General features: G+C 40.6%; 1 protein-coding gene across 1 annotated transcript in view; it reads left to right on the forward strand.

The window, feature by feature from the left end:
• Window positions 1-20,033, forward strand: part of arhgap32a (Rho GTPase activating protein 32a) — a 114,261-nt gene that overhangs the window by 53,586 nt on the left and 40,642 nt on the right. The window contains 8 exon segments of the mRNA XM_062059907.1: window positions 5,829-5,915; window positions 5,992-6,025; window positions 6,028-6,128; window positions 10,376-10,468; window positions 10,573-10,695; window positions 12,122-12,199; window positions 13,255-13,336; window positions 13,428-13,577. Coding sequence (XP_061915891.1) covers window positions 5,829-5,915; window positions 5,992-6,025; window positions 6,028-6,128; window positions 10,376-10,468; window positions 10,573-10,695; window positions 12,122-12,199; window positions 13,255-13,336; window positions 13,428-13,577 — 748 coding nt within the window.

Raw genomic sequence — 20,033 nt, forward strand, 5'->3', positions numbered from 1 at the left:
GATAATGTAAGCTATACCAACAGCATAGATTATGGTATGCCAAGCACTTGCTGCTACCAAAATCAGGCATTTTTATTGGACAGAGGTAATAATATAAACTAAACTTTCTGAGCTAAGAGCTTTCAAAACCCTCCATCTCAGCTGATCGTCAGGCCTTTCAGACATACTGTATTTTTAAATTCCACACAGGTACCATCCTATTTACATGCTGATGTTGCATTCTTTTAAGATGATATTTGCATTCCCCTCACAGCGCTGCTCTTCCTTCACATACCAACAGGGTTAGCTTTAAAAACGGTGGCCTAAATTGCTGGTTGATTCTAAAGTAGCGGCACACACAGGCTGTGTTTATTTAAGAGGCTACTTCAAATGCTGTCTTTTCATGTCACTACCAAGCGCATTGTGACGTAAGGATCATCTGAAGCAGAAGCATGTGACTCATAGAGGAATGTCCCTGAAGGCTGGTCCGTCCTATTCAACATACACTATATTGCCAAAAGTATTTGGCCACCTGCCTTGACTCACATATGAACTTGAAGTGCCATCCCATTCCTAACCCATAGGGTTCAATATGATGTCGGTCCACCTTTTGCAGCTATTACAGCTTCAACTCTTCTGGGAAGGCTGTCCACAAGGTTGCGGTGTGTTTATAGGAATTTTCCACCATTCTTCCAAAAGCGCGTTGGTGAGGTCACACATTGGTTGGTGGAGAAGGCCTGGCTCTCAGTCTCAGTTCTAATTCATCCCAAAGGTGTACTATCGGGTTCAGGTCAGGACTCTGTGCAGGCCAGTCAAGTTCATCCACACCAGACTCTGTCATCCATGTCTTTATGGACCTTTCTTTGTGCACCGGTGCACAGTCATGTTGGAAGAGGAAGGGGCCCGCTCCAAACTGTTCCCACAAGGTTGGGAGCATGGAATTGTCCAAAATGTTTTGGTATCCTGGAGCATTCAAAGTTCCTTTCACTGGAACTAAGGGGCCAAGCCTAACTTCTGAAATACAACCCCACACCATAATTCCTCCTCCACCACATTTCACACTCGGCACAATACAGTCTGAAATGTAGCGTTCTCCTGGCGACCTCCAAACCCAGACTCGTCCATCAGATTGCCAGATGGAAAAGCATGATTAATCACTTCAGAGAAGGCGTCTCCACTGCTCTAGAGTCCAGTGGCGACGTGCTTTACACCACTGCATCCCACACTTTGCATTGGATTTGGTGATGTATGGCTTAGATGCAGATGCTCGGCCATGAAAACCCATTCCATGAAGCTCTCTGCGTACTGTACGTGGGCTAATTGGAATGTCACATGAAGTTTGGAGCTCTGTAGCAACTTGACTGTGCAGAAAGTCGTTGCACTATGCGCTGCAGCATCCGCTGACCCCTCTGTCAGTTTACCTGGCCTACCACTTGGTGGCTGAGTTGCTGTTGTTCCCAAACTCTTCCATTTTCTTATAATAAAGCCGACAGTTGACTTTAAGAGCGAGGAAATTTCACGACTGGATTTGTTGCACAGGTGGCATCCTATGACAGTTCCACGCTGGAAATCACTGAGAGCGGCCCATTCTTTCACAAATGTTTGTAGAAACAGTCTCCATGCCTAAGTGCTTGATTTTATACACCGGGCCAAGTGATTAGGACACCTGATTCTCATCATTTGGATGGGTGGCCAAATACCTTTGGCAATATAGTGTACATTAACCCGGCAAACGTCTGCGTGGACCTTATTATGGGTCCTGCAGAACGATGCAGCCTCTGAATTGGGACAAAGCTGTTGTCAAAATAATCCTACTACAGGTCCCAGTAAGGACATTGGGGCTGGTTATTGCAAAGGAGTCAAGTTTTTTTTCTAAGATTGAAGAAAATATTTGAATTGGGAACTTTATGTGGACAAAACTTGCACTTTGTTTGTCTATTTGGCTGCACACGGGCGGAAGGCGGGGTAATAATAATAATAGATTTTATTTGTAAAAAGCACTTTACATTGAGCAAACAACCTCATAGTGCTACAGTGTATTAAAAAATAAATAAATAAAAAGATAATAAAGATAAATAAAAATAAAAACTAGAACGGCCTAATACAGGGGTGTCAAACTCAAATACAGAGTGGGCCGAAATTTAAAACTGAACAAAGCCGCGGGCCAAGGTTGAACAAATTAACCTTTTAATAGGGACCAAAACAAGTTTTGCATTGAATATTGAACAAGCAAGGCTTATATAACTTTATAGTGACATGCAAAATCCAGTTTCAAATAATAATAATAATAATAATTAAAAAATATCAATGGCATATCAAATACAATTTAAAAAAAAAATGGAATGCCTCTTTTCTATTTGCAGCCTTCTGAGGTAAATATCAACATTAATTTTTTCCACAGGCTAATAAATTTGAAAATAAAATAACAATGAATAAACCAACCATTCTGGACTTTAAACTGCTCAGTTTGCAACACACTGATCTAATCTGATGTGCCCAAGCCAGATACCTGCCATCTTTTCTTGGATGCTAGTTCATTAATGTCGGGGATCAGGCTTTGAGCTGAGGCAACCTTCATTATCGAACGAAGGTGTTCCTCAGTCATTATATCTCATAGTCCACCCATGGCCTAATAGCTAGAACTAGTATGCATATATCTAAAAAAAAGGCTTTTTTAAAAAGAAGGGTTTGTAAGCCTTTTTTAAAAGCATCCACAGTCTGTGGTGCCCTCAGGTGGTCAGGGAGAGCGTTCCACAGACTGGGAGCGGCGGAGCAGAAAGCCCGGTCTCCCATTGTTCGTAGCTTTGTCCTCGGAGATTGGAGGAGGTTAGTTAGCCTGTCCGGAGCGGAGGTGTCGTGTGGAGGATTTGGGGGTGAGTAGTTCTTTGAGGTAGAGGGGAGCATTTCCATGGAGGCACTGGTGGGTTAGCAGGGAGACTTTGAATTCAATCCTGAGTGGAACAGGAAGCCAGTGAAGGGATTTGAGAATTGGTGTGATATGGTCGTATTTCCGCACTCTCATCAGGATCCTAGCAGCACTGTTCTGTAAGTACTGCAGCTTTTGGATGTTCTTGCTGGGGATCCCGACAAGAAGTGCGTTGCAGTAGTCTAGCCTGGAGGAGACAAAGGCGTGGACGAGCCTCTCGGCATCAGAGAGAGTGAGGGGCGGAGTTTAGCAATGTTCCTGATGTGATAGAAGGAGGTCTTGCACAGTTGTTTTATTTGAGCCTCAAAGGTCAGGTGAGGGTCCTTTCTAACACCCTGGACAAGTCGCCACCTCATCGCAGTCAATTCTAAGTTGTTGTTGTGGTTTTGTTTGTTTGTTTTCTGCCCTTTTTTGTCAAAGAAAACAGTTTTTTTTTTATGGCAAACGCACACAATATGCAAAATCTTCCACAAAAAATATTTTTCAAAGCAAACCGGGCGGTGAAAATAAAAATAAAAATCCGTGTCCAAGGGATGCGCAGGCTTCCGGAATTGCGCGTCCTTTCTGATTTCAATGCGTGAAAAGACACAAAAAGTGCGTTAACGCCAACACTGATAAGAGGTGGTGAGGCAGATGTGACTTCTCAGTCAGTCAGCAGCTTACCCTCCCTGAAGTTCCTTTTTTTCGCCAGCAGAGGGAAGCAGTTATGTTTCTGCAGAACCCGGTGCTCCCGGAGCAGCAAGTAAAGAGGCTCTCACTGGAAGAGAAGAGGATGAGGCAGGAGGTTTTCACATGCTGCCAATATGCTGGTGTGCAGTGCAAAAAACACTGTGATGTCTCTGCTGCCAGGCTTTGGCGCGGGGGGGAGGGGGATGCACAGATCAGGTCCCGTGTATCCTAATCACCAAACCGCACAAAGACCGCAAGGGCAGACTCTGCCTGATCCCACTCTAGATCAGCTCCTATCTCCTATCCAGCCCTGAATGCATCACCAGTCCGCTCGGGTCTTTGCAGCTTTGCCTGCGATGAGCTCCTGTGTTGCCGTTTGATTCCCGTTTGCTGCCAAGGCTCCTTTTGTGGTCGGAGAAAGAACCGCTGTTGGGAGGAGAGGAGGCAGGGATGAGCGAGACGAGGAAGGGACGAAGGGGGAGGGGGATGTTGGAACCAGCACAGAGGAAAGGGGATTGAAAAAGGGGGTAAGACAAAGTGGGAAGCATCCTCGCCTCATACTGATGTTGTTAATTGTCGATCCCCAGTGAGGTGCATCAGAAAATCAAACTGGAAGCTTGTAAACACTTCTTTGCTTTTTGGAGCTTTGTGGAGGTCCAGGACAAAGGCAGAGCTGCCTAGTTCCAGGTAATGTGCACGCACGTGTGTCGGTCTGCAGCATGGTTAGCCTTTGTGATGATAATTGATGTAAACTTTCTGTTTAAACATCCGAGTTTCCTTAAATTCCCTGTTTGGCACCTATCAGGGGTCATTTTGCTTATCATCTGGCTAAACGGGAAGATGAAACTATATTCTTTAAAGGTGTGCAATGCGATGCTGTTCCAAATTTGGATTGTTTAGCCTTGGCAGAGGTCTGCGCTCTAATGCAACTCTACTTAATTGATGCAATATACAAAAACTATGGTCATCGATAAGGTGCAGATTATACATTTTTTGTTTTCATTTCATTTTTAAAACTCAGATAATAAAGGAAAAATGGGTTGAATCACAGTAAAAGACTAATGCAGGAGGTGTGAATTTATGAAATTTTACCATTTGTTGTTGATTCCTACTAGAATTGTGAGTATCTCCACCAAGGAGGGTTTGTTGTCATAGTTTGTGTTTGTTTGCAAAGTTACGCAACAACTTTACCCTACAACTGTGTACCAATGTGAGACATGGTGCAAAGAAGAATACATTCATTTTTAATGCATCTACAGAAAAATATACAGTTGCATGATCCTTAATTTCGATATAACTATAAAGGAAGTGTGTTTGGTGTTCTTCCAATTTGCTGCTGGTTTGGTGGTGTTTTTAAATGGCTAGCAAAAAAAGAACCTACTCAAGTACATGTATTTAAAAACAGTTTAAAGCACATAGATTTTTAAGCTTATTTTTGATCCCGCCTTTTTTTAACATTGCACCAGAGTGTATTTTTTATGTTTTGTGTATTTTTTTCAATTAATAATGCATGGATTTTTATAACAAAACCCAAGCATGTACAGTAAGCAAGAAATTCTGCTATTGATTCACCATTTGAATAATTCATCATCTTCATTATCTTCTGTCCAATGTATTAATGCCACCAGTCTATTGGGAAAAAAAACAACAATAATATATAAATATTTGTTGCAGTTTTTAGCAGACATCTGGAGCCTTTTTCTTTGGTGTGATCCCCTTCACCACTTTCAAGCAGTAACTGGGTCGCTGTGTGTTGTGTAACGAGCAGATCTCAATGTGCTGCAAACCGTTATAAATAACCAGAAGTTCCCTCGACTTGTCCCACAATAACATCTGCCAATGTATTCCAAAACCTCTTTTTTTGGGTCCTTACAGAGCATCGCTAAAGAGGACATTGGGTGTGAGCAGCGTGAAAAAGAAATCCATGCTACTAGTGCTCATATATGGCAGCTTATTAATAAGTGATACATTTAGCACAGCACCATTGACGACCGGAGGATAAATATGATCAATTACTTATTTAGACAAAGATAAATGCGGAAAGAACGATGAAAGAAAACATTATCTTATTACTCTGTGTTATATGTTACTGCTGCTTAGCATGAATGTATCGGTAGTTTCAACTGAGAAACGAAACGGGACATGTTTTTCCTGTTTTTCAGGTCACACCCACAGAGGATGCTGTATCATTCCCATCAAATATTTAGAAGCCAAACTCCCCTAATATTAACCCATCTCTCTGATTCGTTCTCAGCTGGCCTTTGCAGAGGGGCAAAGTGAAGGACCAAAGGCGGGACAGGACTCCAAAGAACTGCTCTTTCTTGTCCAGATCACCTGCCAGGTAGTCTTACTATACCCACACAAATGGAGTCCGATTGCTCCTTCAAACTCGTTTGACACTTTTTGTTCTTATCCAGGCGCGAAACTGGATGGTGAAGAGATCCTATGAGGACTTCGTGTGCTGGACAAACATCTGCACTTGTGCATCTACGACCGCCGCTACTCGCAACTCACCGAGCTGCCAAAATACGACCCAGTGAGGGACACAGCTGAGGTACAGTGAAGCTTCGATAGCAATAAACGTAATTATTAGTCACACTTGTACCAAAAATATGTCTTTGTTGCATTTTGGTTACCTTATTCAAAGGGTAAAATATTAGAAACAAGTCTGACAATGTCCATTAAAACCGATAAGTGTACCTAACGCTGCATTTAATGAATATACATTCGTGGTCAAAAGTTTACATACACTTATGAAGGACATAATGTCATGGCTGTGTTGAGTTTCCAATCATTTCTACAACTGTTATTTTTTTGTATTAGAGTGATTGGAGCACATACTTGTTGGTCACAAAAACATTCATGAAGTTTGCTTCTTTTATGAATTTATTATGGGTCTACTGAAAATGTGAGCAAATGTGCTGGGTCAAAAGTATACATACAGCAACATACACTATCAATTTTGGTGATGTAGAAAAGTTGTAATCAAATCAAATTAGCTTCGTGGCACAGCCTTTTAACTTCATTGATTGATTGATTGAGACTTTATTAGTAGGTTGCACAGTGAAGTACATATTCCGTACAATTGACCACTAAATGGTAACACCCGAGAGGAGAGAGAGAGAGAGAGAGGGAGAGAGAGAGAGAGAGAGAGAGAGAGAGAGAGAGAGAGAGAGAGAGAGAGAGAGAGAGAGAGAGAGAGAGAGAGAGAGAGAGAGAGAGAGAGAGAGAGAGAGAGAGAGAGAGGAGAGAGAGAGAGAGAGAGAGAGAGAGAGAGAGAGAGAGAGAGAGAGAGAGAGAGAGAGAGAGAGAGAGAGATCAGAAGGCATAAGAAAAAGTATCTGCATTTGATTGTTTACATTTGATTATTAGCAATCCGGGGAGGGTGTTAGTTTAGGGTTGTAGCTGCCTGGAGGTGAACTTTTATTGCGTTTTGAAGGAGGATAGAGATGCCCTTTCTTTTATAACTGTTGGGAGCGCATTCCACATTGATGTGGCATAGAAAGAGAATGAGTTAAGACCTTTGTTAGTTCGGAATCTGGGTTTAACGTGGTTAGTGGAGCTCCCCTGGTGTTGTGGTTATGGCGGTCATTTACGTTAAGGAAGTAGTTTGACATGTACTTCCGTATCAGGGAGGTGTAGCGGATTTTATAGACTAGGCTCAGTGCAAGTTGTTTAACTCTGTCCTCCACCTTTAGCCAGCCCACTTAGAGAAGTGGGTAGGAGTGAGGTGTGATCTGGGGTGGAGGTCTAGAAGTAACCTGACTAGCTTGTTCTGGGATGTTTGGAGTCTAGATTTGAGGGTTTTGGAGGTGCTAGGGTACCAGGAGGTGCATGTGTAATCGAAAAAGGGTTGAACGTGAGTTCCCGCTTTTGTTGACCAGAGAGGAGATTCTGTAGAGAAATCTCATTGGTTGGTTGACCTTTTTGATAACCTTGGTTGCCATTTTATCAGAGGAAAAATTGGCCTCTAAAATGGAACCTAGGTAGGTGACCTCATCTTTCCTGGTGATAACAATGTCACCCACTTTTATAGTGAAGTCATTGACTTTCTTAAGGTTGATGTGGGACCCAAACAGGATGGATTCCGTTGTACCCAAGTGTATGGATAGCTTGTTGTCAGCGAGCCAGGTGCAAGTTCTACAGAGTTCAGCACTGAGGATTAGATTTGAGGGTTTTGGAGGTGCTAGGGTACCAGGTGATTATGATTGACGACACATTTTGACTTCTCTGAGCCCATTTAAATAGGGCTCATGCAATGCAGTCATTAGACTCGGTTACAAACGCGACAATGGGGAAAGTCAGAGGAACTCAGCACAGATCTGAAAAAACAAATTATTGACTTGAACAAGTCAGGAAAGTCACTTGGAGCCATTCAAAGCAGCTTAAGGTCCCAAGAGCAACTGTGCAGACAATTGTTTGTAAGTATAAAGTGCATGGCACAGTTTTGTCACTGCCACGATCAGGAATAAAACGCAAGCTATCACCTGCTGCTGAGAGAAAATTGGTCAGGACGATCAAGAACCACCAAAAAGCAGGTCTGCAATGAATTGGAAGCTGCTGGAACACAGGTGTCAGTGTCCACAGTCAAGCGTGTTTTGCATCGCCATGGACTGAGAGGCTACTGTGCAAGAAGGAAGCCCCTTGCTCCAGAAGCGACACCTTAAGGCTCGTCTAAAGTTTGCTGCTGATCACATGGACAACAATAAGACCTTCTGGAGGAAAGTTCTGTGGTCAGATGAAACAAAAATTTAGCTGTTTGGCCACAATACCCAGCAATATGTTTGGAGGAGAAAAGGTTAGGCCTTTAATCCCAGGAACACAATTCCTACCGTCAAGCATGGTGGTGGTAGTATTATGCTCTGGGCCTGTTTTGCTGCCAATGGAACCTGGTGCTTTACAGAGAGTAAATGGGACAATGAAAAAGGAGGATTACCTCCAAATTCTTCAGGACAAAATCAGGCTGGAATGAAGGTTTTAGAATGACCTTCCCAAAGTCTTGACTTAAAGGCCTACTGAAATGAATTTTTTTTATTTAAACGGGGATAGCAGATCCATTCTATGTGTCATACTTGATCATTTCGCGATATTGCCATATTTTTGCTGAAAGGATTTAGTAAAGAACATCGACGATAAAGTTGCATCTTTTGCTCGCTGATAAAAAAAGCCTTGCCTGTACCGGAAGTAGCGTGACGTCACCGGAGGAAGGACACAATTCCCCATTGTTTACAATGGAGCGAGGAGAGATTCGGACCGAGAGGAAAGCGACGATTACCCCATTAATTTGAGCGAGGATGAAAGATTCGTGGGATGAGGAACGTTAGAGTGAAGGACTACAATGCAGTGCAAGACATATCTTTTTTCGCTCTGACCGTAACTTAAGTACAAGCTGGCTCATTGGTTTTCCACACGTTCTCCTTTTTCTATTGTGGATCACGGATTTGTATTTTTAAAACCCACCTCGGATACTATATCCTCTTGAAAATGAGAGTCGAGAACGCGAAATGGACATTCACAGTGACTTTTATCTCCACGACAATACATCGACGAAACACTTTAGCTACGAGCTAACGTGATAGCATCGTGCTTAACTGCATATAGAAACAAAAGAAATAAACCCCTGACTGGAAGTATAGATAGAAAATCAACAATACTATTAAACCATGGACATGTAACTACACGGTTAATGCTTTCCAGGCTGGCGAAGGTTAACAATGCTGTTGCTAACGACGCCATTGAAGCTAACTTAGCAACCTGACCTCACAGAGCTATGCTAAAAACATTAGCTATCCACCTACACCAGCCAGCCATCATCTGCTCATCAACACCCGTGCTCACCTGCGTTCCAGCGATCGACGGTGCGACGAAGGACTTCACCCGATCACAGATGCGGTTGGCGGCCCGGAGACGGAGGAAGTTAAGGTGAGTTTGGCGGCTAGTGCGTCTGCTATCCATCTCTCAGTCCTCCTGGTTGTGTTGCTGTAGTCCGCCGCTAATACACCGATCCCACCTACAGCTTTCTTCTTTGCAGTCTTCATTGTTCATTAAACAAATTGCAAAAGATTCACCAACACAGATGTCCAGAATACTGTGGAATTTTGAGATGAAAACAAGAGTTTTTTGTATAGGATTCAATGGGTCCGTATACTTCCGTACCAACCCTTGACGTCACGCGCATACGTCAGCATAAAAAAAACGTTTTCAACCGGAAGTGTGGCGGGAAATTTAAAATTGCACTTTATAAGTTAACCCGGCCGTATTGGCATGTGTTGCAATGTTAAGATTTCATCATTGATATATAAACTATCAGACTGCGTGGTCGGTAGTAGTGGCTTTCAGCAGGCCTTTAAACCCCATTGAGAACGTGGACAATGCTAAAGAAACATGTCCATGTCAGAAAACCAACAAATTCAGCTGAACTGCACCAATGTTGTCAAGAGGAGTGGTCAAAAACTCCAGCAGAAGTTTGTGGATGGCTACCAAAAGCGCCTTATTGCAGTGAAACTTGCCAAGGGACATGTAAGCAAATATTAACATTGCTGTATGTATACTTTTGAGCCAGCACATTTGCTCACATTTTCAGTAGACCCATAATAAATTCATAAAAGAAGCAAACTTCATGAATGTTTTATGTGACCAACAAGTATGTGCTCCAATCACTACATCACAAAAAATAAGAGTTGTAGAAATTACTGGAAACTCAAAGCAGCCATGACATTATGTTCTTTACAAGTGTATGTAAACTTTTGACCACAACTGTACATATATGTTGGTCTTTATACTAATAATGTTGCCTTTCAGTCAGTAACCAAGATGTTGGCCACCTACTTGTCCCGCTTCTCAGCCATCGCTGACAACAAGATCAACTGTGGTCCAGTTTTAACATGGATGGAGGTAGTATAGCGAGTCCATGTTAAACCAAAATGTGGATTGTAGTCCCTTCTACTCTTGTCTAACTAGGAAAGACATGTGTGTTTAGTAAAAGCTTGTGTTTGTAGATCGACAACAAGGGCAACCATCTTCTGGTGTCTGAGGAGGCGTCCATCAATGTCCCCGCAATCGCTGCCGCCCACGTTACGAAACGCTACACAGCTCAAGCTACCGACGAGTTGACTTTCGAGGTATTGTCTCTCACATGTTACATTGTTTTCATTTATGTGAATATGTTCCAATTAGAACATGTAATAACCCTCTTTTTGGTAACCAAATCTGACTTGCTTCACTCTGACACAGAAATAATATTTATCGTGAAATATTATGGAATGGCAATAATAAAACACAATTATAATAATATAGTTTGTTTATATAGTTTGAAAGTATTTTATTTTACAGTTTTAAATGTATTGTCTTGGCCTAAATTAAAATAAATTAAACCCTCTGAAGTAGGGCTGGGCGATATGGCCTTTTTTTAATATCTCGATATTTTTAGGCCATGTCACGATACACCATATACACTACCGTTCAAAAGTTTGGGGTCACATTGAAATGTCCTTATTTTTTAAGGAAAAGCACTGTACTTTTCAATGAAGATAACTTTAAACTAGTCTTAACTTTAAAGAAATACACTCTATACATTGCTAATGTGCTAAATGACTATTCTAGCTGCAAATGTCTGGTTTTTGGTGCAATATCTACATAGGTGTATAGAGGCCCATTTCCAGCTCTATCGATCCGTTGCGGTGAAGAAGGAGCTGAGCCGGAAGGCAAAGCTCTCAATTTACTACGTTCCTATCCTCACCTATGGTCATGAGCTTTGGGTTATGACCGAAAGGACAAGATCACGGGTACAAGCGGCCCAAATGAGTTTCCTCCGCCGGGTGGTGGGGCTCTCCCTTAGAGATAGGTTGAGAAGCTCTGTCATCCGGGAGGAGCTCAAAGTAAAGCCGCTGCTCCTCCACATCGAGAGGAGCCAGATGAGGTGGTTCGGGCATCTGGTCAGGATGCCACCCGAACGCCTCCCTAGGGAGGTGTTTAGGGCACATCCGACAGGTAGGAGGCCACGGGGAAGACCCAGGACACGTTGGGAAGACTATGTCTCCCGGCTGGCCTGGGAACGCCTTGGGATCCCCCGGGAAGAGCTGGACGAAGTGGCTGGGGAGAGGAAAGTCTGGGCTTCCCTGCTTAGGCTGCTGCCCCCGCGACCTGACCTCGGATAAGCGGAAGAAGATGGATGAATGGATGGAAGCATCCCCGCCGTTAGATGGGGAAACACACCCCGTAAGATCCAAACAAAGCATTTGGTCTTACTTGCTGGCATTAGCTTGTCGCTAGAAATCGACATAACTAATTAAATTGAATTTAATTCATCACAATAGATGACGTTGATTTAAGGTTTGAAGTTGCTGCTCGTAAGTTGAGATACAACTGTATTCATAATAATATTTTATAAATAATTGAAAATGTCAAAACAATAAAACAAAAATGTGTATTTTCTCCAATAGCGGCTGGGGACATTTATCATATCATATTTCTCTACAGCAGATGCGAGGAAGCCTTTCTTTGTTCAAACATTTCCAAGAATTTCTATTTTCCATCTCCTTGTGCCAGGTGGGGGACATTGTGTCCGTCATCGACATGCCTCCCATAGAGGACACCGGCTGGTGGAGAGGGAAACATGGCTTTCAGGTAAAGCACCATGGGTGAAAAAAGAAGTCAACAAAGACTGTCTGCCATCCGTAAACTTAAAGGACTATACGTTGCACCTCACCTCCTGTTATTACTTTACCAAAGCATTGTTCAACCCATCCTTATGTACTGTTCCACATGTTTTTTCACTATGCTTACTGTAACCAACCGGACCAAACTCACATGCATTACAAACATAGCAGCTAAAATCATCGGCATACCCACACCCAACATTTCAGATTTAAACCGCAGGTCCATCATTCGACTGGCAAACACGATAGTCCAGGATATGACTCACCCACTACACCAATACATCATCCCACTACCATCAGGGCGCAGGTACAGAACTATCAAATTCTGGAGGGCCCGCCTCGGGAAAAGCCTTATCCCTGCAGCTATAGCCGCCCTAAACAGCAGGCCTGTAAACGTGTTGGTCATGTATGATGTCTTTTTGTTATTTTTGTTTGTGATGTGTAATGTCTATTGTTCAAATGATTGTAAATAATGTAAATAATTCAATGTGATTATCTTGTGTGATGACTGTATTATGATGATAGTATATATGATAGTATATATCTGTATCATGAATCAATTTAAGTGGACCCTGACTTAAACAAGTTGAAAAACTTATTCGGGTGTTACCATTTAGTGGTCAATTGTACGGAATATGTACTTCACTGTGCAACCTACTAATAAAAGTCTCAATCAATCAATCAATGGCAGTGAAAATGAATTTTCCCAACGGGAACCAATAATTCTGAATCAAATCAAATCAAATGTATTTTTTATAGTTCACTGATCAAACCTTATTGGGGCCAGCCTACATATTTCTAAATGTATGTGTAAAAGGAACATATTTTCAAGTGAAATGTTTGCTTGCTAATGGATTGTTGCAGTTGGTTGTAAACATTTTCCGCCCTGAAGCACCTCCTCACCTTCATGCTCACTGACCTATTTCATTTTATACAACCCCCCCCCCCCCTGCCATAATTCTCCGTCTGCTCTTTCAGACCTACAAAACACAAACATGTCTGTCCGTTCTTGTCTGTTCTCAGGTGGGTTTCTTCCCATGTGACTGTGTCGAGCTGATAAACGACAAGATCCCTCCCAGTGTTGAAAGCTCAGTGCCCAAACCAGGTACTCCTTCCTGTCGGCATGGTTCACTTACCACTTCCTCCTGGGGTGGGACACAGAGTGAATTGCTGTGTCTGCGTTGTGTACTCTCCAGTGTGTAAGAAGCACGGAAAGCTAGTTACTTTCTTGAGGTCCTTTATGAAGTCGAGACCGCCGCCGCAGAAGCTACGCCAGCGTGGAATCCTCCGGGAGCGAGTGTTTGGCTGCGACCTGGGCGAACACCTTCACAACTCCCAGCACGAAGGTGAAACATGCACTGCAAAATGAGAATCGGGTGTATTGCCGAGAAGATGTGCAGAACAATCTCAAGGCTTAAATGAAGGTCAAAAATCTAAACAAATAATACCATGAATTGATTAACGTGGACCCCGACTTAAACAAGTTGAAAAATTTATTGGGGTGTTACCATTTAGTGGTCAATTGTACGGAATAGGTACTGTACTGTGCAATCTACTAATAAAAGTTTCAATCAATCAATCAATAAATACAACTATACTAATGACCTTCACATTGAAGTGAGTGCACCCTTACATTTCCGCAACCTTTTTATTAGGGTAGGCTGACCATATTCTGAAATCCCAAAAAGAGGACACATATATGCGTGCCAAGGCCGGGACTAGGTGAAAATTTGCCAATGATACTCGAACTTGCTTTATAAATAATACATTTTTTTAAATAAAGCATTTTTTCTCCTCCGTTGACAGCAGTGTTGGCGCTAGGAATTTTCAAAATGGGGTCCCAGGGACCCCGTCAAGTCATAAAAATGGGGTCCCACAGTAAATTTTTGGGGTCCCACTTTTTTGTAAGCGTTTTGAAAACAAATGACAAATGTATGCATTATCCTGTTGTATCTCACATTCTGTGTTTTGGAAAAAGGTTGTCATAAACGTTACTTAATTCATTAAAAAAGATAATACAAAACAAAACAAATGTGTATACATATGTAAATGTATTCAGTTATAAACATTCATTCACTTTCTTCTTTCCTTCATTATGTTTTTATTTAATAAGTTGTAAGTGTTTTTATTTCAGTATAAAAGTGTAAAAAAGTGTTTTGCTTGGGTCATGAAATGATGATAATGGTGTGCCAGGGCATACATACATTTTATATTTAACGCTTAAATCTCTGGAGTCTACATCAACTTCACATCTATCCCTCATTTCAAAATGTTGTAGTTTTTTCTATGTTGTTTTTTTTGTTTGTTTGTTTTCCGCCCTTTTTTGTCAAACAAAACTATGTTTTTTATGGCAAACACACAAAATATGCAAAATCTTCCACCAAAAATATTTTTCAAAGTGGAATATTCGATGTGAAGTAATCGGAACCTTTGATAGGTCAATCATTCATAATAACATAACAATGACCGTTTGAAAGAAAAAAAACAGCTTTGTTTTATTAGTCAACATTGCAACTTTTTCTAAATTACATTTCACCTTTAAAAGCTTTTTTATTTCACTTTTGTTATGTTTTTGTTAATTTTAATAGTATTTTTAGAATGTGCCGTGGGCCTTTAAAACATTAGCTGTGGGCCACAAATGGTAAAAAAAATGTTTTTTTAAATAATAATCTGCGTCCTTTCTGATTTCAATGCGTTAAAAAGACACAAAAAGTGCATTAACGCCAACACTGCTTGACAGTATAACAAAATAAGTCACACTTATATTCTGTAACATTCACAGTTTTGGGAAAAAAAAGTGCAGAGGTAGAAATATTCAAAATAACCTCTTGTATATAATGTAAACATAAATAATGCCTCAAAAGAAGTTAATTAAATTTAAACAAAAAACAGCAGACGAGCTCTCGCCCTGCACAGCTGTTCTTTGCTTTGTAGTGTCGATATGGGCTTGTAGATCTTTATTTGCCACAGATACATACGTTCCTGCTTTGCACACAGTGCATTCTGCTTCCCATGTGTCACGGCCAGGACCAAAACACACATACTTTTCCCGCAAATCATCCGTGAAGTTGCATTTACGTTTAGGCATTTCTTGTTTTCATGTCTGTCTCTCCACTCACTAGCTCTCTCGCTCTGTGTCTCTGCCCCTCCCTCACGAATGTTGCTACGTGCGCGCACCTTCAGTTTTGTTTTTTTTAACCCCTTCTTAACTTAACCCTGGACGTACATTGAAAATACACGCAACCCTAATTCAAAATGCCGGACATTTGAGGCATTTAAGAAACCCCGCCCGGACACCCCCGCAAAAGAGGACATGTCCGGGGAAAAGAGGACGTATGGTCAACCTATATTAGGGGCAATACTATATAAATAAATCACGGATACACAGGTGAAACTAAAAAAAATTGAATATTGTGCAAATGCCCATTGATGTCAGCAATTCAACATCAAATGTGACACTGATATGTGATATAAATAACACATGCAAAGTAGTATGTCATGCCTTTATGTCTTATAATTTTGATTATCATGGCTTACAGTTATAGAAAATCCACATTTTCTGAGATTTTCAATGCGAGATTTTCATAAACTGTAAGCCATTATCATTAACGTGATATCAAAATAAGCCTTAAACATCTTGAGTTGCATGTCATGAGTTGTTTTAATTTTGACAACAGTTTTAATTTAGTTTTAATCCTCGTCTTTTGATTAAAATGTATTTTAGTTTTAGTCTAATTTTTAGACTATGACTAGGGCTGGGCGATATGGCCTTTTTTTAATATCTCAATATTTTTAGTCCATGTCACGATACACCATATATATGTGGATATTTTGCCTTAGCTTTGAATGAACACTTGATGCATATAATCACAGCAGTATGATGATTCTATGTGTCTACATTCAAACATTCTTCTTCATACTGCATTAATATATGCTACTTTTAAACTTTCATGCAGAGAGGGAAATCACAACTAAAAGTGTATTTATTAAACAGTTATTAAGCAGTGGCACAAACATTCATGTCATTTCCAAAACAGAAAGTGCAAGATTGTCAGAGACATTTTAAAACAAGCTATTAGTGCACTTTTGTGCATGATGTCACTAAGATGACATATCAAAACAACACTCAATTAAAGTGCACTTTTTGTACAGAACGCCACTACAATAGTTTAAAACAAATAAAGTGCACTTTTGTGCATGATGTCACACAAGATATTTCAATAAGTGTCAAATAAAAATGAGCTGCATAATAGGAAATCAAATAGTGTATGTCGAGTGTTTCCCACACATTCATTTGTTTGTGACGGCCCGCCACAAAATAATTACGTCCGCCACAAATAATTTTTTTTTTTTTTTTTTGTCCTGTCCAGCTTCTCAGGCAAATCATATAGTTGATGTAGATGCCCATATAGGCTGTTCAGATTTACTTTACAAAATAGAAGTGTAGGATACGTCTCTTGTTGCCTTATTTGTATTTGACCACTACTGTTTTCTGTTTATTTGTTACTGACTGTGGCAGGACACCTCTGCCTCTGTTTCACTTTATGTTGCTGGTAAATAATATGGTTGTAGTAGTAGGCTAAAGTTAAATTATTTAGTATGCACTAATTAAAGGGGCAGAGCTTTAAGAGACATTTTAGCTTTTGTATTTTATAAGATATATTTTTTGTAAGAACCACAATTAATAAATATATTTCAGTGAATAACTTATTGTTTAAATCTGTATATAAATATGTACATAAAGTGTTGTAATTATATTGTAAAATGGATGGATGGACGTTTAAAACAAAACTTATTATTAATTAGTAAGTATACATTTTTTTAGCCTTTTTAGAGAAAATCATATCATTGTAGTAAATTATGCAAATTACTCAATGATGTCATGGTGACCACGCCCATAGCCACGCCCATAGCCACACCCACACCGCCACAGGTATCTTGGCAGTTTATGGGAAACACTGATGTCCTTCACTATGTGGTAGGTTCCTGCGGACGTTATCTCCTTCTGTTGTGGACTAGTTTTTTCATACGGTGTTGATGTGGAAATGGTTGCTTGGGCATTTTGTGGGTGTGGCATCGAACGGAGATGTTGACATGCGGAGTTTCAAGCACTCTTCATTCTCTATCGGGTGACTTTTCAAATGATGCTACATTAGCAGTGCTGCTACTTTTTGTAGCGACGCTTTTGCCGCATACTTGACATATTCAGCCCTTTGAGACACTTGTGATTTAGGGCTATATGATTGATTGATATTACTGTTGTCTGTTCAACATCTTCCCGCTTGAAGCCAAACCACCGCCAGACGATGGACCCCCTGCTGTTTTTCCTGGGAATTAATTCTTCCTTCATTTGTTACCAGATCCGCACCTTCTTTCTCTCGTATTACCACTCGCGACTGCACCGTTAGCACCACAGCTAACGTTACCCACGCTGCTACCTCTGTGCTCCGCGAGGGCGTATGACATTGCACGCGCGACAGTATGTGACGTACGTTAGAAGGTGCGCTTGTTTTACGTCTCTGTGAGAAGGAGAGACAAGTAAGAGTGAGAAGAGCCTGTAGTGTAATGCTAAAAGCAACTGCGTGAGAACGTATACTCCAATATCATGATATAATCATTTTCTATATCGCACAGAGACAAACCCGCGATATATCGAGTATATTCCATATATCGCCCAGCCCTAATTATGACTCTCTTAAGGTAGCCAAATGCCTCGTCATCTAATTAGTGACGCGCATGAATGGATGAATGAGATTCACATTTTAGTCAACAAAACTACCCAACATTTTAGTCAGCTAAAATTACAGTCAATTTAGTAGACTAAAATAAAAGTATAAAACATATCAATCAATCAAAGTTTATTTATATAGCCCTTAATCACAAGTGTCCCAAAGGGCTGCAAAAGCCACAATGACATCCTCGGCTCAGGCATCTTTAAAGTTTTTTTTAAGAAAGCACCTTTATTTAGACTACCTGCAAAGCATTTGTGTAACACAAAATGAGCTTAATCCTTTAGTCAGAAATGTTGTAATGAATCATTTTTAGCTACACAGGTCAATGCCGATAAGTATTTTTCAGCCACTTTTTCTATTTTTTTATGCTACGTCGCTGCACAAAGCAGGCGTGTATCTATGTTGGAAATTAAAAACACATAGCTTTAACTTAAAGTTGTGTAGGATCGATCACTCACCTGCTGATGGCATCATATAGCGTCAAAAATAAAACCTGTCCTCTTCACTTTCTCCCAGGTGTTTTAAATCCACACATTTTGGTTGTGGGGATGAGAAATCTAACTTTCTTACCTTTCTTACAAAGAATAGCATCTGATTGGCTCTCCTTTGTAACTAACCCTCGCTCCTCTTTCATAAGTATGCTGTTAAAGAGCTGTGATTGGATGTATTCCAAACTTGTCCCACCCATCTACTAGACAAAATTAAATATGATTGGATTTTGTTTCTGTTAACATTTTTGTCTGGTTTTTATTCGTCTACAAAAATGTCCGTTAATTTTGTCACGTTTTAGTCAATGTGCATTTTGTTTTGATTAGTTATCGTCTTATTTTTGTCAGGGGAAAAATACGTTGTTGACGATAACGAAGATGAAAATGATTAAAGTAAATGACATCAACATTGGTTATGAGTAGAGATGTCCGATAATGGCTTTTTTGCCGATATCCAATATTCCGATATTGTCCAACTCTTAATTACCGATTCCGATATCAACCGATACCGATATATACAGTCGTGGAATTAACACATTATTACGCCTAATTTTGTTGTGATGCCCCGCTGGATGCATTAAACAATGTAACAAGGTTTTACAAAAAAAATCAACTCAAGTTATGGGAAAAAAATGCCAACATGGCACTGCCATATTTATTATTGAAGTCACAAAGTGCATAATTTTTTTTAACATCTTTAATTTACTTACCCCTGCTGGTGAAATCTATCAAAATGAGGGTGGTCCTTGACTGTGTGTTGATTTTAAAAGTGCTCCTCCTCTGGTCAACATATGAAATAACAAGTGTGTGTAAAAATGTAAATGCGCCCCCTTTGGCCAAAATTTATTAAAAAATAAAATATGTATATTTAAATGCCAACATGGCACTGCCATATTTATTATTGAAGTCACAAAGTGCATTCTTTTTTTTAACATGCCTCAAAACAGCAGCTTGGAATTTGGGACATGCTCTTCCTGAGAGAGCATGAGGAGGTTGAGGTGGGTGGGGTTGGGGGGGTGGGGGGGGGGGTTGAGGTGTGTGTGTTTAGGGAGTAGGGGGGGTGTATATTGTAGCGTCCCGGAAGAGTTAGTGCTGCAAGGGGTTCTGGGTATTTGTTCTGTTGTGTTTATGTTGTGTTACGGTGCGGATGTTCTCCCGAAATGTGTTTGTCATTCATGTTTGGTGTGGGTTCACAGTGTGGCGCATATTTGTAACAGTGTTAAAGTTGTTTATACGGGCACCCTCAGTGTGACCTGTATGGCTGTTGATCAAGTATGCCTTGCATTCACCATATGAGTAGGGAAATTGTGTTAGATGTAAATATAAACGGAATACAATGATTTGCAAATCCTTTTCAAGCCATATTCAGTTGAATGCACTACAAAGACAACATATTTGATGTTCAAACTCATATACTTTTTTTTTATTTTTTTGCAAATAATAATTAACTTATAATTTCATGGCTGCAACACGTGCCAAAGTAGTTGGGAAAGGGCATGTTCACCACTGTGTTACATGGCCTTTCCTTTTAACAACACTCAGTAAAGGTTTGGGAACTGAGGAGACACATTTTTGAAGCTTC

The sequence above is a fragment of the Entelurus aequoreus genome, linkage group LG10 (assembly GCF_033978785.1).
Source record: "Entelurus aequoreus isolate RoL-2023_Sb linkage group LG10, RoL_Eaeq_v1.1, whole genome shotgun sequence".
Taxonomy (NCBI): domain Eukaryota; kingdom Metazoa; phylum Chordata; class Actinopteri; order Syngnathiformes; family Syngnathidae; genus Entelurus; species Entelurus aequoreus.